This window comes from Corvus moneduloides, chromosome 1 (genome assembly GCF_009650955.1).
Source record: "Corvus moneduloides isolate bCorMon1 chromosome 1, bCorMon1.pri, whole genome shotgun sequence".
In the NCBI taxonomy this organism is placed as follows: domain Eukaryota; kingdom Metazoa; phylum Chordata; class Aves; order Passeriformes; family Corvidae; genus Corvus; species Corvus moneduloides.
This window is the reverse complement of record NC_045476.1, coordinates 29,859,627-29,887,022: the sequence shown is the minus strand read 5'-3', so window position 1 is coordinate 29,887,022 and position 27,396 is coordinate 29,859,627. Positions and strand designations below refer to the sequence as shown.

General features: G+C 38.0%; 1 protein-coding gene across 1 annotated transcript; it reads right to left on the bottom strand.

Moving 5' to 3' along the window:
* Positions 1-495: 495 nt before the first annotated feature.
* STK17A (serine/threonine kinase 17a) lies at positions 496-27,130 on the bottom strand. Its single transcript, XM_032103873.1, has 7 exons — positions 26,808-27,130; positions 19,271-19,483; positions 11,949-12,093; positions 6,546-6,672; positions 5,792-5,840; positions 5,478-5,657; positions 496-4,658 (listed from the first exon to the last, which is right to left on the bottom strand). The coding sequence occupies exons 1-7, from the start codon at positions 26,984-26,986 to the stop codon at positions 4,325-4,327; spliced, it is 1,227 nt and encodes a 408-aa protein (XP_031959764.1). The 5' UTR covers positions 26,987-27,130; the 3' UTR covers positions 496-4,324.
* Between the last annotated feature and the right edge of the window lie 266 nt (positions 27,131-27,396).

Below are 27,396 nucleotides of genomic sequence, written 5' to 3'. Positions count from 1 at the left end.
CTGTATGCTGGCATTGCAAATTAATTGAAGAGATGGGATACACTGATTTCAATGCATCACCAGCTCAGCTGTGATTCTACTTGTACAAGCAAGCAAAGATTCAGTGTAATTAAGTTCTCTGTGTTTACAGGAAAAAAAGATAATCCCTTCAGGTAGTTCCCTTTCCTCTCCTAATTTTGCAGTAGCAACTCTTGTCCTAATGCTCTGCTTCACTTTGACGAATCCTAACCTTTTCTTAATTAGGAGAGATTTTTATCACACCCATCTGTACTTATTTTTTTCCTGACTGTATTTATTAATCCAAATGACAGCTTAATTCAACATCTGTACCATAAAGAACTCTACAGTGGAAGCATATTGCTTTACTGTGGAAAAGACTATTGATGCATTTTATATTTGCTGTGTAAGTTGAACAAATGTGTCATTCAGAAAACTAAAATATCAGTAATCCTGCTAAGGGGTGTTTCACAAAGCACAAAGAACAAAAGGCCCATCAGCTGTTCACAAAACAAAATTTCATTTATTGTAAAGTTCCTGAAACAGTAAACACCTTATCAGAAATACAATGAACTGGCACTATTTCTTTAAAACATTGAACTGTCTTCCAGGAACAACACCTGAAATATTCAAGAGAGATCTTAAGCAATGGAGTAATGTGGTGCAAGGCCCACCTCCCTCCTCATCCCTTGAGAGCGCCACCAGTGGAGTATGGGCAGTGAGCTTTTATTTGCATTTGTGACCTAACAGCTCTCAAGATTCATGGGGTAGATCACAAACTAGAATTCACCCTTTTGTATTTAGGGATCTGCACATGAAAATGCGACAAATTAGACAAATCACAATGAAAATTCCACTTTGGACAAAAAGAAAAATATTATTATGTAGAATATTTAATTTAGCAACTATAAAATCTGTAAGGCTCTCCCTTAAAGAGGTGAGTATAGCAACAAGAGGAGACAAGGCTGTGCTTTTCATTAGGCCTTTGCTATTTATTCCAACAACTGAAAGGAGGCCTAGGCCTGGACCTACTCCTCCTATTCATACAGTTCATGGCTCTTCCATCAAAACCATAGATAACAACTCTCTAGGAACATCTACCCCTCCATTCCTTCAGCATCCTGCATCTGAGCAAACAGCAGCCACGTTCCCTGTGCTACAAAGGCAGCCAGCACGTGCTCAGTCTGGAGAGTAGGGACTGGGAGAGCATTGCCCACAAGGTCCAAGGAGCTGATCCTTTCTCCACAAGCAGCCCCTTCCCCACCAACATAGCAGCTTGCTCCAGATGACCTGTGTACATACGTACACATGGTCCCCGGTACTCATGGAGCTGCAGAAAACCAGCTGTTCCTCACAGCTCGTGGTTCGTTCCTAGTCTTACTGATATGTCACTTCACTTGTAACTGAGCTCCTCAAGAACTGCAACAGCCCCTTCCTACAGCTCGGGGTGAAAACACCTCATTTGCAGCTTTACCCACACTCACAGTGGAAGAGAAACAGCCTCAAGCATGTGGGTCCGGCTGATAGTTGTGCAGTTAAATGTTATGGAAAATTTTCCCTGTTACAGTGTGAATCTAAGATGCCTTGTTTACAACTTACACTATTAAACTTTCACAACTTTATACAAATTCTTAATGACGTTAAAAACACTGTATAAAATCACCTTAAGGCACGAAGAGTTAAACAAATGCAGCCCACTGGAAATCTCAAAGCAGCCAATTCAAGAGAAGCTGGCCTTGTAATAAGTATGTATTTCATGTATACATGTTAAGCTTCACTGACCTACATTAATACATATAGGACAAAATGCATACTGCTCAGCACCTACTCTTTTCCATTAGTACCAGTCTCAATCTGAGACATGATCTGTGGTTACAAAGAGGAAGTGAAATGGGTATACATCCCTCAAATAGTTAGCTGTGGGCAACCAGGAGTTGTTAAACATTTATGTGTGCAACACTGGCAACATTGTTTTGTAAGGGTAGGATGTGAACATGCTTCAACCTCACTGCTCTGCTCAACTTAAGAAAGTATGGATGTAGGAGAAAAAAGTCAAAATGGCAGTGATGGAAGATGGGAGAAATTGTAATCTCGCACAGAAGAATGTAATGAATCAATGTCCCCTCACCCAAGCAAATTGTCTTGGGCAAATGACTGGAGAGTAAAAGAAAGATGCCCATGAAGGTACTGTCCTGCCTAACAAGGCTGAAACAGATCTGCATTGTAGGTAGGGTCAGCTCCTGTCTGTGTCCAGAAACACCCAGATAACACGGACACGCTGTTGGCTCAAAGATTCTCCTGCTGAGAGGCAGCCAGAGCTGTCCAGCAAGCGACTCCTTTCTCCATAGCATGAAAGGCATCTCTGCATTACAATATAAAACACATCCAAGCTCGATTCTTAACACTACTGGCTGTTTTCTTATATGAACATCTTCGAGGAACAAGAACCTGCCCTACCTACATGAATACTCAATATGTAATTCCATAGGGGAAGAAGCCTGATAGAACAGTTTAATTTAGCTGCAATTTCCTTGATGTGGCTGGAATAAAGGCAACCCAACCTCTGGCAATGAAGCCAATGTTCCTTATGTGTAACAGCCTTATTGAAAACCACTCATTGGCCCACTGCTTTTGGTTCAGCTTTCTTCTGTACTAGCGCTTTTCCCTTGCCTTTCCAGCCATGCTGATCAGATCACCCCAGTACTGCTGGTCTTATTAATAAGCCATTTAACTTTCATGTGAAGGAGGAACTGTAACATAAGCACAGAGCCCTGAACTCCTGCTCACTAAATGGAGTAAGAACATTTGATACATTTGAAACTGGGAAAGTGTGTACCAACATGGAAAAAAAGGGAAAAACTAGCTTAAGAATTTCTAGTCAATGTTTTATAGCAAGAAAACTTTTGTCAGAGTTTATTGTAAAGGAACAGCATAAGGAAACCAAATAAATAGTTGAATAGTTAACAGTATGCAATATAATAGTACTAAACTTCAATTACACAAAAATTAAACTTTGGGACAGCATCAATATGAAAGACTTAGAAAACTAGGACTCAGTCCAAGATCCTCAGATATGTACATTGCAAAAACCACTCAGTTTTGATGCCCAGTTGGTGCCAGCTTTGTCCTCTGAGGGACTGCGTCCATTGAGAACTATGACCCATCCATACTGCTCCCTAATCCCACTCTGCCCGGCCACATAACATCCTGTTTTTCCAAGTGTCTAAGGGAGAGTGATCAGGAAGCAGGAGGCATGAGCTGTGCTTCATTGTTTCAGAAGAAGCAGTGTCTTCTTCCTCATCTAACAGCTATATTGAACAAGGTAATGCAATTTAGCCTAAGGATGCTCCTTTCTTCCTTAAAGCAGCAGTTAGAGGAACAGAAAGAAGGCAGAAATGACCTCATGATCCCAGTAAAACTCCAGCTGGTTCTGGGGGAGGTGGAATCAAAGGCTGATTAGCTGGACAAACTGTCTAACCTAACATGGTAGAGTCAGTGGAGAGAACTTCAGTAACTTCAGAGGAGCTACATCAGACTGTCATTTTTCCTCTCATCAGTGCTGTGCAGCCACACTGAGCTGGATTCTATTGGCACATCTCACCCAACATAGGAGGGGAAGGGAACTTCTCTGCTGGCTCGCAAGTGACTGAAATAAGCAAATACATCACCCTCAGGAGCAGGATTTTACTGTGCTCCCAAATCAGACGTATCTCCAATACGGATTTCTTTACCAGTGAGACACACACATCTCTGTCTAGAGAAGCTCATCTCACTGTTCAGCTACACCCAGAGGAGTCTGGGTCTTTGACCTGATGTAAACAAAGAAACACACAGAGGATGATTTTGTAATCTGTATGTCAAACCAGGTGATCAAATTCTCCTCTCATACAAGTTTTAGATCAGCAGATAGTTCCACTGAAGTCAGGAGGCGTTTGAGGAAAACCCAGCATTATATATTTGCATTAAATGCCAAAACATATCCTAAAATACTCCTATTGACATCTGTCACTGAAACACTTCCAGTGTTGACTTCTCAAGAACACTGGAATAATTAACAAAAACTCTGTTACCAATCAATAACAACAACAACAAAAAAACCCCCAGAAATAAAAATTAAAAACAAAAATAAGTTTATCATCTTTGTTAAATTCCTGTCAGCCACTTGAAATCTTGTTTATCTGTTCCATGAAAATAAGCTTGGCACGGTTTATAAACACTTTCTTTTATCTAGAACATATATTGCGTATCAGAAATTCACTTGGCTAGAATACTTTTGTTTAGTAGAAAAAAACTGCCTTCCAGTTATAGCTATGAAGCTCCACACAGTTCAGTAAATGAATTCTCCTGGTATTTCCTGCAGTAATGGTTCCTCAAATTTAAATCGTTTGGAAATGGCTTTCTGCTCAGTTACTTTTTCTTTTTCTGACTGCCTACATTGTCCCAGTGTATATGAAGCCACTACAATTAGTTCTTCTGTCACTATTGATTCTTCCTCTCCAGTTTTCTCAGCATCTACTGATTTTTCAGAGGCAGAATCCGCATCTTTCTGGATGGCATCACTGGTCTCCCCTTCTGTATTCTTATTCCAGGCCCTGCAAGTGGGATTATCACTTTGTTCTAACCATGGATGCTGAAGACATTCTTCAGCAGTTGCCCGGTCCCTGCAGAGGAAGGAAAGCATTAAAATAAATGTCCAGATGAATACAAAATCCAGTACCTTGCAGAAGAGATCCCCACAAAATACTTCAAGGATATGACTGTATTAAAGACAGATAGAATTGGAAACAAAAAAAACCCCACTGACAGCTATCTTTTACCAAAAAAGACCACAGCAGTTCAAGTAGATGAACGCCTAGCATTTAAAATAAGGGAAATTAATAGATCCCCAAATATGAGTTTATATTTTCATGCTGCCAACCAACTTTCGAAGTTTATACAGATTTTCTTCTTATATATAGAAAAATTATCCAACCTTTACATTCTTCAAGTATTCCCACAGACAAGCAGTAAGCCATTTCAATAGCTGACATGTCCCATGAAGTTCCACAGAAAACACCTGTTCTATTTGGGAACCTGGAATTTCCATTTCGCTGCCCATTGAGAAAAGTGTACCAATGAACCGAAAAAGGCAAGGTTCTCTACCAACCCATCCAAAATTAAGGACTCAAAGCTGAGTTCTTTTAAAGGACTTCAGCAAAGTACCTGCAAGAAGAATGAGTGTACTGTTCACTGCTACAAGCTACAGTTCATACACAGTTTTCTGAAAGTAATTTGAGTTTTAATTACTAACATCTGGACATCATTTGGACTATACATGCTTGGATGGAAATGGAGGAATTCTGTTTTCATATACATAAAAAGCAAAAGCACAGTGCAATCAAAGTCCCCTCATACTTTAAAAATGAAAACACTAGCACTTGCTACATTTAAAATTAAGTCAGGCTGACATATTAGCATATACAATTGTGCATTTTACTTACTCAGGTTTCTTAACCAGCAGAGTTTTGATGAAATCCACAGCAGACTCTGATACAAGGTCAAAGTCCTCTCCAGAGTAACTTACGTTCATCTGAGATATATTTAAGAATGTTTCTTGTTTATCATCCCCCAAGAAAGGCGATATCCCTGTTAGCATAACATATGCCAGTACTCCAATGCTCCTAAATTAAAAAGTAAAAACCAGAAAAGCAGTTTTTTTGGTTGCCTTTTTTCTTAAAAGCAAACAAACAAAAAAACCCCCAAAGAACAACCCTTTTCAGTACAGTTATGATGACCATTAATTTGTTCAACTTACCACATGTCAGTTGCTGTACTGATTGGGTCATAACTCAGAATTTCAGGAGCTATTCAGGGGGGAAAAAAATGGGTTTTGTCATACGCAGACATTACATTATAGTTAAAAAATGCAATAATGGTCACGTGGTAAAATTTAAGATAAGCCATTTGAAGCATGACAGTCTTTTGAAATCAAGATATTTCTATTCAGGTTATTTAAGTGGTTTCTATCATTCGCTGTTTTTAAGTATAAAAAAATATTTTCCTTTTATTGTCATCTTCAGAAGCCAGGCCAGTCTCCTTCCCAGTTAAGGAATCTGTAAGCGAGTTTCTTGCAGACAAAACAGAAATATCGAACATTGCATATTCCAGCACTGTAACCCGTAACTATGAAGATACACCACACAACTTGAAGATATTTTCAAGGCCTGGAGTGGTTTGGGCTTTTTTAAAAAAAACCAGAAAACCTACCCTGGCTAAAATATTGTATTCAGAGACTGAATATGTGAATTTAAACTTTTAATCAGAGCAATACATGTTATCACTGCTGGTAAGAATCATCTAAAGTGCGTCTTCACTTTCAACAAAAGCACACAATCATATTTCATTAGACTGGCAAGACTTGCCAGTTCCACCTTTGACTGCAGTGCCATGTCCAAGTAATAACTTGATCCTGCAACACAGTGACTACACAGCCAGGTTGGCATGCTCCAAGTTCTCTTTTTGCTCCCCAGAAGCCTGGACTATTCATCATTCCTATAGTAACAACTTACCTACGTATTCTGGAGTTCCCATGATTTCTCTTAGTTCCTCACTGCTCTTCATTATTCTGGAAAGGCCAAAATCTACTATCTTAATGTCTCCCAGAGGACACTTACTGGTTAGCAGAATATTTTGGGGCTGAAAAACAAGAGGAGGAGACTTTTGGGATCACCCAAAACTAGCGTCTATGACATCATATTGCATAATTATTTTAGACCACAAGCAGCAACAGTGCCTCCCATAACAAGTATGATATCCTGGATCATTTATGTATTTCCCCCAAGGTGATTTTGAAAAGACACGTAGGCTAAAAGGTGTGGCAGGATTTTCAATTTAGAACTGAGAATCAAACCTTTGTTAGTTAGCTTAGAACACATTGGAAATACATGCCAATATCTGTCATTTAACAATAGCATGTAAGTACCTCCACACTTGTACCTCTAAATCCTTTTTATCACCTCTTTAACACCTCTCCCCTCCTTGATTCTTCCAATAGATGGTGTAAAGTACCTCCCATTGAAGGGTTTCCAAAAACACCCAATCGTTTAAAAAACCCTGAACACACAAAACTATTTTGACTGCGCCTGTTTAAAGGTCTGTTGCAACCAACCTGAATCCTGTTCAAAGTACAAACAACTGTATTACAGAACACTAACTGAAGAACAGTTGAAAAAAAATATAGCAGCCTGAAAAACAGGTTTTTAAGAGCATCACCTTCGGATAAACTTGTTTGCGCTGATGTCACTAGATCATGGCTGTCTTCTTTCAAAGCACCTTTGTGGTCATTAAGAAGTTCCTTACTATTTTAAATGCTAGTTCAATTTAAAAATAAAAATCTAAAAACTAACTTTAGACAACAGGTCTTAGATTTTTTGCAACTGAAGCATAAAGTTCCCAAAAAAAAGAAAAAAAAGGTTTGACCGTCCCTACCCCCAGGCCAGTAATCACACTGGGTTTTATCATTATCATTAACTTCTCCAAACGGTAGTGCTGACAATTGACACTGCATTCATGCTTCTAGTGAGCCCAAGTTCCATGAAAGTGCAGAAGTCTTTATTGGGAACCTGGATCATCAACCACACTTTTCAGGGTGGTTGAAAAGGGAGGAGGACAAAAGACTAAGAACAGCAAAGCAACCACTGACTGATAATCCAGCTGGAGTAACACCAACATTTATACTTGTCTAGTCACAGAGCTGCTATGTCCTCCATCCCCAGAGTCACTCATGAAGACATGCTCTCACATGAACAGCCTTGCTTTTGAACACAGAAATAAACCTGGGCAAGAACATTTAAAAAAACTTGGGCCAGTTCTCCTCACTGCAAGAGCTGAATATAGTAAAGTTTTTTGATTCCTGCAGAATTAAACTGTGCTATTTGAAAATAACTCCATGATGTTGTCAATCTATTTTCTGTTTGTAAACCTACACATTAAGAATAGCTCTTTCTAAATTTTCTTTACAAACTGGGATCTGGTGGGTGTACGAAGGCTTTTGGAGCTGCACATTACCACATTCTTTATAGTTCAGATTTGTTATTCTCTATTTGTATTAGAAAAGCAAACATCCAAAAAAGCTGACTGTGCCTCATTCATTAGCCTCTCAGATGTTCTTCCCAGTGAGAAATTTAGTTATGTTGTGAAGAATCAAATTAAAAGCATGAGAAAAGTATTTGTTCTCTATATTTAAATGAGGAAAAGTTTTTATGGAAAAGTTTTGTGAAACCCTTCAACCCTGTATTTTAATATTTTTGTAGATAAAACAGTTGCCACAAGTAGTTTTGTCTTTTTTTTTAAAAAAAAATCTTATTATGCAAACACACCTATGCAGAAAAATCCCTGTCTACAGTATGAATTGAGTCTTAACATGAATTGAGTAATTTTCTTATTTTAAGGAATCATTACAGGATTCATGTGAAGTGCCAGCCTAAAAAACAGTATGAAACTTAGAAGAAGCCATAGCTTCAAACTCACCATAGTTTTCAGCTTGACACCATTACTCTCAGACTCTCAGAAAAGTAAGATAATTTCCTCACACCTGTAATTCTGTTTCTCTTTCGGTTTCACGCTGCTGGAATACATCTAGGTTTGCCTAATGCCTGTCAGCCCACAAAGACAGGAGAGACGCTGGCCGGAGGCTCTCCTGGTGGCTATTCTACAAACGGCCTTTTGCTTTTACCCTCAAGCACTATTGAAATTGTTGATGGAAACCATCAAATGGCAACGTTTGAAAACCTCCCCCTCTATTGCAGCAAGGCTTAAAGGTTCCGTTTAAATCCTCTTATTTCTTGTATCTTTACTTGGTTTCAAGAAGATACGTTAAGAACTAAGGACACATAATAAAGGTCGCATTTTTAAACTAATCGATGCCTCACCTTACCTAACTTCATTAATGTTGCAGATTATCTAATTATATAATACTCAAAACCCCTCAGATCCCTAGAAGAAAAGACAGGAATTATCCAAGAAATAATGGTCAGAAACAGGAAAAACAGACTAGCTGAGATACCCCAGCTGCATTATGTGTAAAGATACTAAACTAGGCTGATTCTAAAAAAGTAAAGGACCCCCATATCTTCTTCCTCAGCCCCCACGACTTCTTAAATTCTTTCCCATTCCCAACTACTTTAAGCTTTTACCAAACACCATTTCAAGATTAAGTCAATCAGCAAATGAGAACACAGAGAAAGGAAACTTCCCTTACTCTGCAGCTTTTAAGCACCATTAAGAAGAGATGAAAGACTCCTGACTACAATCTATGCACACCCTACAAATTAAATAGCATCAACACAATACTGTCAAGTGATAATTAATTTGCACTAGGTAGCATTATATTTGCTCTTTATCCAAGTCAAAACTGGACTATATAATTGTATTTTGCTATTAAAAACACGACATATTTCAACCATCTTTCAATAGAACCATGCTTTTGGAAAGAAATGATCAGGCGACAACCTTGCTAAGCCACATCAAAATACCCCATTTCCTTCTGCAGTGTTTAGTCTCAGGAAAAATCTCAGATCTATTAAGAGGGCAAAGGAGAAGCTAGAACAAGGTAGCTGTCAGTGTCACAAAACTGGTTCATAAAATTTATAATATAAATATTAGACTGACAATTACATACTGACAACCACTTGGGTTTAAATTCTTCTGCGTGTAGAATTTAACTTTTTTGAAGGCGCAACATATGGAAAATTGGACAGACCTTTCCAAAGGAATTTGTAACAGACAAATGAAATGGAAATCTTCAGAGACACAAAGGTGCAACTAATAGCACAAAACCCCCACATTTTAGCAAGAATTTGTAAACTTTGCTATTGGCAAACACCTTGCATAACATACAGTAAACATACAGAAGTCTTCCAGATGCCATCACAAAGTACTTAGTAAATTCCCCACTGCTTTAAGCCACAAGGTAAAGCAGCAAGAGACATGATACAACAGAAGATGAGGACAGTGGGTTAATAAATATGTGGCCAAAGTGAGCATCCAACTTTTTGAGTTCTGTCAAAAATGGGCCTTTTTTTAAAGTCTTGCAAGGCATGTGGATCAATTAATCTTTGCAAGTCATGGTTTTTAATTCTACCATTTCCGTAATTTTATTTGCCGATACTCTGAAGACTTCCATAAACCTTATTTTGCAAAAGACTGATAGTTTTATATATCATGAAAGTCATCACACTGCAAGTAGGACTCCAATTAAGATCCACTTTTAAACACACATTGCACACTGCAGTTATGTATAAACATGTTAATTAACCTAATCACTAGACAATTTGCTCTGCTAATGAACTTTCATAAGGCAGCAAAACAATGCTGGATTTTTCAGTGAGAATTGCATGTGCTCCATGCTATAGCATAAGTTTTCTGACCAGTTGGAAATTTTTTAAGTAGGCTTTTTATGAATTTCTTTTCTGGACAAAAGCTGTAATCAACATCTTTTGCAAATAAATACTGAAGTCATATAAAACACAGCACATTGCCAGTTATGGATATCCAGCTGATGGTGCTAAGGAACACCACAACTTTAACTACAAACATGTACAAATATATACTGTCCACAAAGGACATTTTAATTTTACACGCTTTGCTTCAAGGAAATTCAATGGCCAACCATTGTAGAGACACTGAGTATCTTGTTTAAGCATCCTGGAACTTTGAGGAATTCTAACTGCTCATTTTTAGTCTTTCTGAACACTTATTCTCACATCACTTGCCAAAATTTTTCATTAATTATTTTAGTACAATTATTAATATTCTGTGTGTATGACTCAATCAAAGAATTCCACATATAATTTGAATAAATGTTTGGAAAACAAGTTAGGTGACATATTTGTGTGCAAATATGGCTCATCTGCTCTAGCTGATGAATGGTTAATGACATGCTAAGTTATATATTAAGTACATACAGCCTGATACTGGAATCTACTGGTAGGTTCGTAATAGTGCCAAAATACTAAGTAAGTAATAAGTGTAAGTAAGGATCTCAGCAACAGAACAAACATGCAGCAGCTTACAACATATTTAGTAAATATGAGAATAGGACGTGTAAAAAGAATTTTAAAAAATGTAATGCAAGTTACTTTTCATACCACCTTATTAGTAGTAAACTAGTTCAACCTCATCATGAGATACAGTTGCATCCATGTGAGTGCATGGGTGGAAGCTAAAGAAAATTAACTGGAGCTTGCTGCCAATAGGAGAAGATAGTTTTCTGGATCCCTGTTACAACTTCCTTTTTAGCCATAAGATTTCATGTGATGGCAACTGTACTTTTGCCTTGATTTAGGTCAAAACTATTTTTCAATTAGAAAAAATACTTATTTCAGTAAATCATGATAATTTATATACCAATAGGGTGTTAGCCAACTGTTTGGCAGCAAATGACAGATTTAAATTAGGTTTTACAGTAACTGGGGAAAAAAAAAGGAAGAAAATGCTATAAATGTACTTAACACATTAATTTACCAGTCCTGTTTGAACATTTCATTCTGGAACATTACACTTTATTCCACCAGTGTCACTACCACCCTTCTTCTTCATTAAAACTCAAGTCAATACAAAAAACAAACCTGGTTTTCAATGGCCATATAATACCCAGACATTTTTACTGAAATGTAGAAATGAGTCAGGTCTTACCCAAAGCACTCATTTCCAATTTAAGGTGCGAGGCAAATTAACTTTTGAATTCATTACATTTCACTTAATCAAATGAAGTTTCTATTTAACATAATCGTAGAAACCCCCCAAAAGGCTTGCAGACCTGGTGGTTACTCTATCCCAAAAGTTTAATTTTATCATTCAAGGCGTAATTCGGTAAAATTGTGTTAATTACAAATTGGCATTATTGTGACATATTACCAGCAAGAAAGTCAACAGGTCAGAAATCAGTAAGAAAAATACAGCACCAATCTTACCTTTAAGTCAAGATGAACAACATTGTTTCTGTGCAAGAATGAAACTCCTTCTAATATCTGCTTCATAAGTCGTTTAACATCTTTTTCTTTGAAGGCCTCCTCTCTTTCAGCCACACACTGGTCAAAGATTTCACCTCCAGCAGCACTGTGGAACAGTAGGAATATTGTTTGTTCAAAGACTAAATTATAGCACCCATTTGGCCCTACTAGCACTTTTTTTTTGTATAGGCAAGATCAGCAGGAGGTATAATCCAATCATGATATTTTCAGTTATTAGACATTTGGAAGCTTTTACAGCCTTGGAAGTGTTTTCTGCAGTGTGGCAGCTTTGGAGAGAAGCAAAGATTTTAGTCATTTAGGTTAGAGAATATGAATAGTACAGAAATTTTGGGGACTACTTTTGAAACACTACTGACTTTGCTTTCAGATGAATGCCACATTTGTTTGAGGACATTGTTTTCATAGAAGATGTGCCTTTTGCCATTCTTATGAAACTACATGGAAATCTGGCCAAGTCAAGTCTTTGTAAATATAGAACAAAGCAGCCCCACCTCCCATCCTCCTCAAAATGCTGCACATACTCAAAAGAATAAATGTAAAGTCTGCAATTGAATTGTTTGTGAAGTCTCTGATATACAGGGATGCATTACAGGTTTCTAAACTTCTTTCATCTAAAAATAGCACTGAATTTTAGCTCTAGCTTGCTTCCCCTTTTGTTTATATATGTTTAAACAAATAACAGAATAACAAAAAATATAAAAATAACTAGATATGAATGAATGTTTCTAAAGTACTCTGAAGCCACATGCAGTACCAGCTCTGTATAGCAATGGCTCTAGAGAAGTAAAATTGTTTTACAATACAACCCGGTAGCATCAAAAGTAAAATAAACTGAACAGAAGCTCCATCTTAAAACAAGAATGGGCGTAAGAATGTTAGAATGGGGCCACTTTGCATATGGATTGTTGAACTACTACTATGAAATCAGCACATACACCCTTTGTTCTGCATGAAATTCTATAATCACCCCTCAGGAAAAGGTGGTGAAAACCTTGAGGACAGCATCCTCTCCAGTTACACCAAACTGACATGCAAAAATGACTTTGCACAAGCATTAATCTTTATTGATGCATACCCATCTACTCTACCTTTGCTTGCTCTTCGCCAATGAATTGTATTGCCTAGGCTATCCTGAAGACAGCCAGGCACATTCAACATGAATACAACAGCAAATGAGAGTTCTACAAAAAAGGTGCATTTCAACCATGTTCCCCCAGAAAAAGAACACTTAAAATATACTCAAATTTTCATTTTGCCTACACTAACTTTGCTGCTACAGTCCTTGTACTTTCAAAAGCCTCATGGATTAAAAAAAAGTTTTTTGCCCTCCAAGTATTTTCACTGCTATTATTTTAAATTTTCCCTGCAGATTGTCTTACCAAAAAAAAAAAAAAAAATTAAAAGAAGGTTAAATCTTAACCTTTCCTAAAGAGTTTTACACTTCTGTTCTATATGCTGGCTGACTGGTACAGCAGTACAATTTGATTTATTAAACTAAGATTTTCTTTCAAAAAAACCCCTCTCTTAAATAATTATTTTTCTTCATTCTGTATCAAAGATGATAGAGCTCAAGAATGAGTTTTTCAAAGGAATAGTAATCCTTAAATTCCTTTTGAAAAATTTCATACACTTGACACTATTGCATCTTCCTTCAGTCCATTTTTATTTAATTCATGGATATAGTAATATTTCAGCTTTGAACAGGATTCAGATATTAATGACATTTTTAAAATGAACATCCGTTAGTGTATTCTAATATCCTAAACCAAGTTCCTTGAAAAAGCAACATCAACCGGATCTTCCAGACAGGAATAGAAAAACATCTACTGCAACCCATAAAGTAAACTTTCTGCTTTAAGAATGCCATAATATGTTACTTGAAGAGTGATTTAATTCCTTGTAGCAGTGAATTATAATGCACATACAGTGATAAGATCTACCACCAAAATTACTAACACAATGTGTTTTAGAGCAATAGCCCTGGGATTTTGCTGGTAGAGCTCTGCCACTTCATATAAGGAAAAAATACTTCTGCTATTTAATTCTGTGAAATTGGATTTATACCCAAAACGTGGGATCACACTTTACATTTAACAGACCCACCTGAAAAACCAGCGCACGTCGAGGGTGGACGGGCCTTATAAAGCCCTGTTTGCTGTACGTCTACTTGGTAGGCATCTGCTACAATTTGTTTATTAGTGTAACTTAATTAAAACTGAGGTAGGCACTAAAATGTAAGCCACCTAGAATTTTAATACTACACTTAAAGAACTCTGAATTATAGGTTTAAAAGTCAAGACAAGAAAAGTTGGAGCAATGTCCCATCAGTGAAATCAAGACACAAGTGCTACCAATGTGAGAGTAGAAAACCCTTGATCCAGAAACTTTTAAATTTTTAAATTTTTTTTTTATTTTAAAAAAAAGTATCTAAGTCCCTCCCTATACTTCTGAAGATGCCTGGGTTCATCAGCATTTTTAAGAGTGAGACATGCAAATACAGCCCTCACACATGCACACCCACTTCATGACTTACGAGACACTGCCATTCCCAGCTACCATAGGCACTTGGTTTTACAAAATAGTTTCACATGGGAAGGTGACTTCACATGCTATGTTTTGTTTTTTGATCTTTGCTGTTTGGGATGCTGATGGAACAACTCCTTCTGGACAATTCCTTCTGTCCAAAAATTACCACATTCAAACAAGTAACAGCAACCCTTTACAAGAACACACGGAAATTTAATACTGCAAGACCGTTTTGTGTATTGTTGCTGTGGAATGAGCTTAATTGATTCCCTTAAGGAAAACAGTCAGGAAGCTGTGAGCCAAGCCAGTCACAAGCGGTTGGATGCACAATGTCAAAATGAACTCCAAAAAGACTCTCCTGCACACCTAAGCCAAGTTTTGCCAAGCTCCTTAACAATACTTTCAACACAGCTATTTTGTATTTTCCAGCTAGACTTTAGGGGAAAAAGAAATCTAACCATAGAAGGGATCAAAATACCTGCTAGGAAAGTATCATAGGCGTGTCACTATTATGATTTCTGTATATATGCAGACCAAGAGTACTCTGGTGTTAATAATATTTACCCATTTTTCATTAAACTGTAGTTTTTCTAACTGTCGTTATGAAATAACTTAGCAAATGACTGGACACCCCCACCCACCTAGTCAGAAAACGTTCTGAGGAGATAAAAGCAAAGAATTATCCTTAGGACAACAAAGTTTTTAGGAAAACAAGCCATCTTAATCTGGAAAAAAAAATTGATAAGGACATATTTAAGAGCAAAACAGTTTGAATTCAGTGTTACTTAAAATGCATTATTTCTCTAGTACACCCTCCCTTAGCTAAGTATGTGAAAAAAATGTGAGGCATAAGAAGTCTTTCCAAACTTGAAAGCTATGGCAACCATAATTCTTTAGCTATTTTATTTATGAAAGTACTGTTGTGCTATTAATTTCTCCAGTTTCAAGTGAAATCCAACTGCTCTTCATCAGTTAAAAGCATGCTAACACTTTATTACTACTTAGCAGCATAAATGAGCTAAAAGTCATTTGGAAGTCTGGAGCATTAATCTTTGTTACAATTATGTTTGACTTTAGATTAAATGGAGACTGCTTATCTTCCTTGAAATGTATCTTAACAATGAACTGTATGAGATTCAGCATCAAACTTCTTTCAAGTGCACTTATGAGACACTAACACAGTCATTTAACTTATCATTAGAAAGAGATTGAACAAACCTATTTTAGGGCACCTGAAGAAATGAACCATTCCCCCAGCTTCAATGGATCAGATATTACGTTAGTGTTCTAAAGGACCTAGAAGTACGAATCACCAGAGTACAGACATGTAGACCAATTCCTACTTGATTTCAATGCTGAGTTATATACAGTGTGCAATGGACAAGAATTTGCTTCCTGAATCTTCAACTCTGTCAAAAGTCTTTCTTGAAAGGGTTATCTTTGCAAGATAATGGAAAGTCATCTACTTTCTGTACATGGAGCTTACAGTACAAGCTGTTCACACCACAGTGGTTGTAACACTACCAGCAAAGGTTCTTCCTCACTCTGCCGACAGCCGTAATTCTTTCCCTTGGCTAGGCACACCACTGGATAATAAGCACACTTACTGGCAATTTTTCCAGTGTAAGGCTACCATAACATACCAATGTCCCTAAAGCCTGAGAAAACTGTAAATCCATATCTGACGAGAGGACATGGGAAGAGAAGCATCCAAATGCATTAAGTTGTAGACATTGGTCTTAAAAGTTCTCTGTTTTCAGACAAATGCTTTTATTTTTTTGCCAGGTTTTTTTGCCAATTTTGCCAATCAGGCAGCCTAAGAAATGAATGAAACACAAGCAAAGGTAACTAAGACCATTCGAGAAGTTTTCCCCTAAAACTTTTTTAGGACCTTTAGTCTTGATTTGAGACTGCTAACTAGAACAACTCTGCTTGCGACTCTAATAGACAAGATGCAAATATTGGAGCAACACAGTTTTTTGTGATTACAGTGGGTTTGCTTCAAGTTCTATCTGTTGAATCCCCTGCCAAATGGACCATTTCCTGCCAGCAGACTCTTATTTTAACCAGTCACACCTCCAGTAAGCAGGACAACAAATCATGTCCAAGACTATATAAATCCATTAATATTAATAGATATTATAGATATTATCTATTAATAGATATTATTAATGTCCATAGCATTATCCAGGTCCATATAGCTACAGGTGAAAAAACACTTCATCCAGTGTATCAAATAAATACTAGCTGTGTCTTCAAGATGATAAAGACAACTTCTTCCTTTTTTTAAAGCAAGGATAACGAAAGTCTATTGTATTTACACAAGGCCCTGGCTCAGTTCAGAGGCTCTTCACACTGTAATATTAATGACGAAGACTTTTGAAGTTGCACTTACAGGTTTCTGTAACATCTGACCCACTAATGACCCACTAATATCATCTATCCCTTCCATAGATGTGTAAAAACATGGTGATGAGCACTTACAAAAACACCAGCTCTTAAGGATCAGATGCTCTACTGCTTTTTCTTTCAAAAGGAATTGGAAGATGACAGGTAGGTTTCATACAGGTATCAAGCCCAAAAGTTACCAAATTTGCTTTTTTCTTTTTTTATCTGATATGTCAAGTTTACCAGACTATATCTTTACCTTTTCCAGCAAAATTCCAGGTTCTTTTCATTCATTCAGTTTTCAGTGAAATACAGAAACATAACTGACCTATAGATTAATTCCAGGCTTTATCTGTTACCCTGTCAGTCTTACTTACCCCTGCAACTCTGACATACACACCCTGACTGAGGTCTTATGACAACAAACCAGAGACTGTTGTGAGGATGGATGCAGACAGCCCCAATTTGCTCTGCTACAGCTGAAGCCAACACTCTAATGCCTCCTTGCTTCCCACTGCTCAACACTTAATATTAACAGTGACCAATTTTAAGTTCGTTTTCTGTCAAAAATTGATAGTGCTTGAAAGACAAGCCTCCATGTAACATTAATATTTCTCTTCCTGAAGGCAAAACACTTCCTAAAGGCAAAACCCTCAGCCCTTATGACAGATTCCACAAGACAGGAAACTTTAAAACCTTAGCAGATGAAGTTAGTGGCCAAGAATTAAGTATTTATTTTACTTCTTCAGGAGATAAAGATCTGCCACAAAGACCATCAAGCTTAATAGAAACTGAAAAGCCTTAGAGAAGCTTGCAGTCTAGGTATGTTCTTTAATCCTCTGCAGACAGAATGTCAGAAATTCACTAACATTCATACCTGTTTTGTTGCAACATGTCTCTGAAACATGTTGACTTTAAAGAAGCATCCAGACATACTTGCTGAAGTCAGGGAAAGACTATTTTTGTAATTTACAACTCCAGCACACAGCTATTTATCTGAAACAAGGTATGACTGATGCATATAAACCCAATAATTTTGCTAATTACTGAACAGCCTAGTTAATACTTCAGATTAGAAGAGTTTTGCAACTGGAAGAAAACTGAGTTCTAAAAGAAAACTAGGAATTTTGCATCGAAATTATCACAAAGCTCATTGCTCATTTAGATTCCACTGCTCATATTAAATCCTACGGGATCTAGAAAATTAAACTGTATTTTATTTTAAATTTCTGCTAATGTTTAAAGCAGCTATTTATGAGTTGTCAGTAGCAGCAGTTAAAACCCCAGAAGCTCTGTCACACCTATGTATTATAAAAGATACTTGAATATTTCATACCTCATGACTTCATTAAGAGCACAATGAAGTTTAAAAAATGTATTATAGAAGGAATTTTGCCTTAGGAGGCACGGTCTCATTCCATTTCACTGAACTTTAAAGATACAGTTTCTTTTGACTTCTAAACAAGATGTGATTGGGACCATTCAATTTGACTTCTAAACAAGATGTGATTTCTCACCATTTCTTTTTGCTATCAAGTAAGAGAAGAGCTGCACAAACTAGATTTATCTTAGCAGACAAGTCACTTCTGAACTATTGAGCCTCACTGTTCGTCTCCTAATTATTTAAAATCCATAGAGCTTAACAAGAATATAGAGTTCAGTAGCAACAAGCATTTGGGTGTATCTTTGGAAGCCAGCTAGATGCCCTAGTATCTAAAGTCATTGGCATACGAGATGAACAGTCATGACAGCTGCTGGAATACCCATCGGGACAAACTCAAGTGGAAAAAACCACACAGGCAAATGCAGAGTCAAGTGTCCTTAGAAACTATTCTAGGTCTCAATCCTCCTCCTTTCTTTCCCCCAAAAGATACTGTTTTAGCAAGCTTTCTGTCTTAGGGGGTTTTGATAGTTTCTTTCTAGCAATGATGTCGCTTTCAATACCTTTTTTATAACTGGCAAAAAAAACCACAACAGATTTCATCCCGTCTTTGCCACTGTCAATGAAATAAACTTCAGTTGTTGAACAGATACTCATTGCTTCTTTCCTCTTCCTCTTTTACAAGTAGGGAGTGTACATTAAAGATGCTTTAACTACATAAATTATAGTTCAGCTTTGAAAGATACTACATAATTAGAGAAATTTGTTATAATCTGAAGTAGTTATGAGATTGCACATAACTTCTTGTAATCATCATTTTCTTAGCAATTCTTCTTGAAGTTAAGCAAGGGTAAGAGTCAACCAATAAAAACTTTTACATTATTCACATTGATACGCAGTATTTTTACATTATTCGTTTTAAGAAAATACTGCATAAAGTTATTCAGGAATTATTATTAATACTTACTATTCCAGGACTAAAATCATCTCTGTTGCAGTTTCATAAACTTCATGCAAGTTAATGACCCAAAGGTTGCACTGTGCCAGCTCAAGGACTGCAATTTCGTGGATTATTTCCATCCGACAGTCTTGACCCTTTCTTCTTTTTCTCATGAATTTTGCTGCAAACTCTCTTTCAGTGTCTTTCTGGATACACTTCTTCACCACTGCAAATTTTCCCCTGAAATTAAATAATAATTAAATTTTACATTCCCTAGTGACAGCTTTAGCACTGCCTTTATAAATTAACGTTTCAAGAAACTTGAACCAAATCACTGTTAAAGGGTGCAGTTAAGAGACAATCTGAATTCAGAAAGATGCCTTGCTGAGTGATGATCTCTGTGTTTGAAAGGTAGAAACACCCCAGCTCAGAATGTAAATAACCTCCATTAAACATAAAGAATTAAAAAAAAACCCCAATCAATTCAAACAACCCGGTTTTCAAAAATACAGAATAAACAAGTTGTGCTAGTCCCAAGATTAAATTATCCTCAAAACTTTAATTAAAAAAGCTGGCAAAACCAAAATGTACAAATAAGCAATTTATGCTTTCTCTGATTATCTCACAGTAACCCAGTTACTGTTTTCTCAAGTATCCCACCATATCCAAGGTAACAGCACTCTCATTGAATCCTGCTCCATTTGCCATGCAATATCCAGACTCTACATTTTCTAAGATGGCACTTTGTATTTTCACCATGGCATGTCTCAAATGATAACAGACAGAGTTTTTCGATTAACAATACTCAAAATCCCTTACTTACACAGTGAGACTAAATAATAAGGAACACAGATAATTTAAATACAGTGAAGCAGCTTGACTAACATCAAGCTTTGTAGCACGATTTTTGCAGCAATGCCAAAGTGAATAGGAACACTGAGAGCAGAGAGAGCTGAGCACAGTGCTTAGCCCACATTAATGAGCGTCACCTCGGCAGAACACACACCTGATGATGCACCAGGCCAGCTCAAACCACACTGCAGCGCTTGCATCACACCACTTCCCCCACAGCACTTTGGCAGAAGTGGCTTCTCTTAACTTCCCTGCAAGAGTCCCACACCACCTGCTCCACTCAGTTCCCTTCACACAGTGCTGATTTTTAGACTGAATAGGTATTTTAATTAATACCTGTCACTAATGCAATGATGAATTCTCACACTTTGAAGTATAGTAATCTTACTTTAGCTCTTTCCATACAGGTATAATAATAAACAAAACTACCTTTTTTTTATTTTTATGTAAACATTTTCTTATAAAGCTGCAGGAATAACTTGGAGATCTTTAGTTTGGTTCTTTACTTACTGTAGGGTTGCTGAAACCAAAATAATAGTCCTCATCTATTTTGGGACACAATTACAATGGCTTTTGCCTCTCCCATCTCCAAGCTGAAGTTCACAAAATTAACTACTTCAGCTTGTGTCAAAGTTTTCACTCTCCCAGCCTATTGGCAGAAGACTGCTATTCATGAAATATAACTGCTAAACAAAGTTGTGGTCGGCTTGCCTTTAGTAAGCATTTGTTTCAAAATCACACAGTCTAAATGAATCAAGTCAAATAAGTACCCACAAAGTGGGTATTTGCTAGGCAATCTCAATAAAATAATTGGACTTGTAACCACTGATACAGCCACATTTGTTCCTCTAGGAATAATATTTTGCATAAGCACACATTATCTACAGCACAGTAGGTATTAAGACTAGATCACAGCACAGTCCAGATGTCTGGTGAAGGTAGACAAACAGTAGGAATATGCTTTCAATGTCTTGAATCTAACTTTTTGGGAAAGAGTTCTCAATTACTAATATATACATGAAGACAAAACTATTGAGGTTTGTAAATGCATGAAGATAATTTTGTAGCACAGAATTAATGTACAATAGAAAGCTATGCATTTATCAAAAGTGTTAAGTTACTTGTTCAAGTTCTTAGCACCAAAAACATTTCAAGAAAAAAATCAACTGGTGAGTAGGTTGTCAAAAAACAACATATAAAAATAAATGGAGATGCCCTTTAACAGCAAGTTATTTAAATACCTGATACTAAGCCTCTATACCAATAAATATAGGTCCCTGGCTGGGTTCAGCCTTCTCTGTTTTCCTTAGATAGTCTCTGAATGCACTGTGCAACTTCCTCCTGAATGTTGCCTCAGTGCAGTCAAAAGCTTTTAATTCTAGCACCAGGAAGGACCTAGAGAAAGCGGCTTAGAAAAGTTTGAAATCTTTATAATACAGCTTTCAAGTACTGTGCTGTTTTGAATTACATACAAAATCTATCTGGAAATAAGTTAATTAGCCTAATAAGTACCAAGGTTGCTGCTTCACAGTGCATTAGTCACTATGGAAATAAAACAGTATTCATGGAGCAGCAAGAAACGGCAAGAGCCACCACCGTGGGTGGCCACACATGTCCTGTTTAGCTGAGCTGGCCAGAAGCCTGAGAGGTGACGTAATTCAAAGGACAGGTTACACGAGAGTTCAGCCGGCTGACAAACACTAATTCTAAATTGTTTCAAACCAAGAATCCTGCCCAGATTCCTTATGGTTATGCCTATAATTAGAGCTATTGTAACTACTGCCTGTTAGAACTCATCTTTTCTGAATACAATTCCCAAAAAGATCAAACTTGACAAACCTGATGTTTATAACCAGTAGAACTAATTACTGCGCAGTGATCTAGATTCATGTCTGAGAAAACTTCAGAGCTAAGATCCAAAGATAGCATCCACTATATGGTTAAGCCAAAAGACAATATTTAAATAAATTCTTTTTGATTGGAACAGAATAGTAGATAAGCCACATATTAACAAGCATTCTTATGAAGTATACATTGCATACACTTCATCTTTGCTTTTCTTAAAATCCTGCTTTTCAGAACTTATTATAAAGAAGTTTATAAAATAGTGTTAGATCACAGAATTTCTACTTTAGTGTATTGAAAAGAGCTAGCAGTGAGAACATTGCATGGAAGGAAGAATAATTTTGAGATAAAAATCTTAATGTGCATTTCCCAAGTTGAAAACAGACTACCAGACATCCAACCACAAATAAAAATGTTTTGGAGAGAGACAAGAATAGGAAACTGTAAGTGCTTCTCACTCCTCACAAGAGTCTCATTCAAGAATTATGATTTAAGATAAATCGTATCTGATTACAAGGAAGCTCAATGTCACCTTTTCAGATTGCCAACAGAATTTGCATTGCTTCATTAGGCACACATTATAGCTCAAAGGAAAATTGTCAAATCACAAATCAAATGTCAAATCAGATAAGCAGGAACATTTATCCACACCAATTAATTTTTGTTGTCCTAGGTTCAGAACAACAGAGAACTAACCTGACTAATTTATTTATAATAAATAAAAATAACAAAGCTAAATATTTTAAAATAACTAACCTTATTTTTAAAGTGACCTATAAAACACTGTCACTGTAACAAATGCAGGAATAACTTCTTCCTGTGAGGATATTTACTTTTTATAAAGTTCCAAAAAAAATTTTTCTGAGATCCACAATACTGTATGCAGTTTATTATGTAACTCATATCAAACATTTTTTCTGAAGTGTGGGGTTTTTTTCCCCTGACGATTTTGGATTTCCAAACAACAAAGTGCAGGGATTCAATTTCTGATGTTCATGAATAATTTAGCCACAGAAATTTATTCTCAAATGGCAAAACCAACTACTTGCAACGCTTCATTTTTACCTCTTTTCCACTTTTGTTTAGTTCCACTGATACTTCACCCCAGCTGTGCTACTGCAGAGAGCAGCTGAGGACAGCAGTATGATGGCACAAAACAGTACAAGTGTCATGTACTGCTAAGACACACATTACTGAAAGCTACCTGAGAAATAAAAGTTCATGCCAGAGTTGTTCTTTTGGGGAAAAAACCCCCAAAAACTAAGACATGCATTACCTGCACATGAAACTACAGCCATGTCACTTGTCAGGAACAAAGACTATTTCAGTCTCCTTGGATGATTACAATATTTCTTATTCTTACCTTTGGAGAATGAGCTTGTATGCTTTAACAAAAAACTGGGAATGAGAAGAAACAACTGAATTGCACAGGACATATTTACATCCGTGCACACATTTCGCTAGAAGATAATTTATTTTGGATCAATCATTTAAGGTGACTGTTACCTTCCAGAAGAAAGACAGACCAGCCACTTACGCCTTCCTCTAACCCAGCTCTAGAATCAAGAGTATTATTTTCTGCACACAAATGATGATTTCCAACATGTGCATAGCTTGTTTCACATAAAAAAAGGAGTGCAACATTCCATCAACAAGCTGAAGAATGAATAGCCTAGTAATACTTTGTTTGCAATTAGGAATTTTTTTCTTGAGGAAAACGAGCAAAGCAACTAAATACAATTATAGTAGACTCTTTAAGGAAGCTCTTGGTAGTAAAAAATGTATTGTTCCCAATTTTACAGTAATTATGGCTTAAGCACAAATGGTAAGAGGAAGAGTTAAGCAATTGGTGTCCTGCCCTCTGCAAAGGTTATGCTTCTTCAAACTAACCAAACTCAAGCTAGCACAGTCTGAAAACATTTAAATCTCAGTGAGGTGATGAGAATTGGCACCCCTAAAACAATCATCAGAGGTAAGTCTGATTTCAAACCTCATGCAAGTAAAGATTTGTGTGACAATATTCTGATTTTGAGGACAGTAAAATTATTAAGGATGTGAATATGGGACCAAAATTTCATATATTAAATAATTCAATTTAAAAACTTTGATTTCCATGTTATCCTAAGGAACTTGCAATAATTTCCTTTCCTAAGTGGCCGTTACAATGGAGTTTTTTGATATTTTTCCCAAGTGAACCTGGCTTTCCCAACAGCTTTGTTTCAACAGCCTTGCAAATGCCTGTTCAGCTACTGAACAAGGCAGCACCTTCTGAAGCACATAAGCTCTACATTCTGAAAGCAGTTTTTTCTCCTGTGAGCAGAACTAATGAGGCCTGACTTCCTATGGGTTTGCACTCAAATCCCTCTGGTGACATTGTGATAAAGTTCTGCTAGATTCATCCATGCCTTTCAGGACTGCTTCCCCCAGGACTTTCGCTCCCTAACGTGCCACCTGGGGCCAGAGCCCCCGCACCTCTCTTCCCAGCATTACTAGAACTACAAGGCCTTAACACTTTGCCACGTTCCCCTTTCTTCCCACCTCCTCCAAACGCAGGGACCAGAGAACAGAAAACAGACACTCCAAGTGCCCTGGGAAGTTCAACATCCGTGTGTTGACTGACAGAACGGGAGGCTAAAGACCACACAAACCTGCTGAGCTCACGCAGCAGCCCTGATCTCAGCAAAGGTGATAAACTTGCTTCTTCCTCCCTGCTCTCAGTTTTAAACACAATCCATATGCATGTTGTTATTCTCAAACCTACCTAAAGTTCAGCTTTTAAACTGTTTCTCTAATTCTGGGAAATGGGATGGACAAATACAGAGTGTATAAACTTTTTTCCACCAAATCTTAATTCTTAGATTATGTTGTGTGCACAAGGACTGCTCTTCATCGGAGACAAAAACCTGCCATACCTGGGTGCTAATTTGTTCTTTGTAAAGATAAACTCTACCTGTAAATAAAGAATTACACAATTTACAAACATATAAAAGTGAAACAATTTGTGTTAATAAAATATCAATAAAATGACAGTTAAAAGTGGCAGAGAGACTTTCCACCTACGTTTTGCCACAGAGCGGGCAAAAAATAGTCTTTAATGGGAGTATTGTAGCTAAACTATCCACTTTTTAAAAATCAAAATGTACAAAAACCATTGAAAATTGTTGAATAAAAAACCAAGCATATGCATTCAAATGTCGAGATTTCTATACTCTATAAGAGAAGATAGTGAAGACACTTGTGAAGTTAAAGACAGACAGTCTGAACTAAAAATATATGCAACTGTTGCTCAAAACCAAAATAAAAATTTAGAACTGCCACTTAACTCATTTTAACTACAGGTGCAAAATCACAGCCTTCATGTGAAGGTCATCTTTTAATATAGTTCTGATCAAAATATATTCCACACAAAAAGCCATGGTGAGATTTACTTGTTTAAACAGCAGACTAAGACTTGCAGCAGTACTTAATTCCTGTTCTTAGTGTAAAGCCAATCATCTCAGTTTTACTTTTTTGTTCCAGAAGGAACCTTCATCTATTCCATGTTCTGATTAGGCCAATGACTATCACCCAGCTCTGACAGAAATGCTCAATTCCATGGAAGAACTGCAAAATATTTTCTGAAGTAATCTGAACTTCAAATTAAAAAAAAAAACCAAAACCAAAACAGCAGTGATACCAGGACATTCTGTGCTACACTGCTCCTACACCTTTTGGACTGTTTCTTCGAATTTAGGCTGATTTGTAGCCTGCATTTAGTTAGCTTCAGTTTCCAGGCCTTGGACATTGTGGTCACAAGCTAAAAAAAGCTTTCTCACTCCATGGGATGTTTCTCCCACCTGCTTTCCGTGTGAATGCTTTCGACCACTATGTCTAAACGGGTATTATTCTACCGGTACATCAGAGTTACTAAGTGGGCATTAAGCTAACACCTAGGCAACCTAAATATTTGTTAGAGGTTCTTACAGCACCTACATTTGCGCTGAAACTCCTCCTTAGCTCCAAAGGGGTTGGTTTTGCTGCTGTATAAACTGAGTTACACAGCTACCATAACTTGCAATAGAACATACATTGAGGAGGATATCTTTCCATATATCCCGTGGTATTCCATCTAATCTTTTTTATCAGAACAATCTTTGGATGAAGCACATGTAATTCTAAGAATACTATCATTATTTTAATAAGAAGTGACAGAATTTCGGACAAAAATATTGGTTCAGTGGTGCTGAAATTCCACATATGTAGTTCCCAAGACGCAAAAACCTTTTAATGAGACGTTTTGCCCTAAACCTTGCTTTCTATCAGTCAGGTGTTAAAATTATACATGGACTAAGCTTTACATGTGGAATCACTTCCAAACTCACGATTTTAACCAGCTTTTTTAACTCTTTGAGAAGTTCCACCATTAGATTATTCTCAAGCATATGCTATCCTAAATGACTCTAAAGTTGTTTTTTCCGTATATCACAGCTTACAAAGCTCTAGGGAATAAAACTTTTTTTTTTTTTTTTAAAGGGACAGGTTTCCATCTCCAATGGAAATCTAGAGCAATACCCACTACTCTACACGGGCTCCCAGGGAACACCACAGCATCTTCCCAGCCAGATCCGCAAGGCTGGGGAGCCGAGGGTGACTTCTTCAGCAGAAGGAGGGACAGACAGCTGAGAGGTACAGCTACCTCCCAGCACCCTCTTCCAGCCGAGCCAGTGCCATGAGCACACCCTCGGAGCTGACCCAGCGCGGGCACAGCCCCACCGCTGGATGCCGCTGGACGCGGCTCTACCCGGCAGGGACCCCCAAGGGTACGACGCCACAATCCCCTGGCCCCGCTCCTTCCCCCGCCGTCCGGGGCAGCGGAGGAAGCGCTCACCTGCCGAGCTCCCGGCCGGGGCTGAGGCTGTACCGCTCCTGGAAGGGCTCCGTGCGGATGGGCGTACGGATCTCCGCCAGGAGCCCGCCCCGCCGCCGGGATCGCCCGGCCGCAGGCTGAGGTGGCGGCGGCCGGTCACCGCGGGAGCGACCGGGCGGCGGCTTCTCGTCGGGGCTCATGGCGCGGGGCTTCTTCCTCGGAAGGGGGACGCCGACGCCTTCTCCTTCTCTTCTCTTCCCTCCCGGTGTCCCTGTCCGTCCCGGCCCGCGCTCCCGCCGGGCGCTGCCGCTGCCGCGGGCTGGCGGAGGCTGCGGGCAGCACGCGCCGGCCGAGGGGGCGGGGCGGAGCCGCGAGGCCCCGCCCCCTCGCGCCCCTCACCTTGGCGGGCGGGCCTGAGGCGGGACGGCGGGGCAGCGCCACCTGGCGGCGGCCGCGGGGAGCGGCGGGTCAATGTCGCTGTTTGTTCTCACCCAGGTTTAAATAAACCCCCGTAAAGCTGAGGTTGGGTCTGAGGAGAGACCGGCCCGCCTCCCTTCGTAGCTCGGATATCTTCGAGTCACAGCAGATGGAGGATCGTCCCCCTCTATTC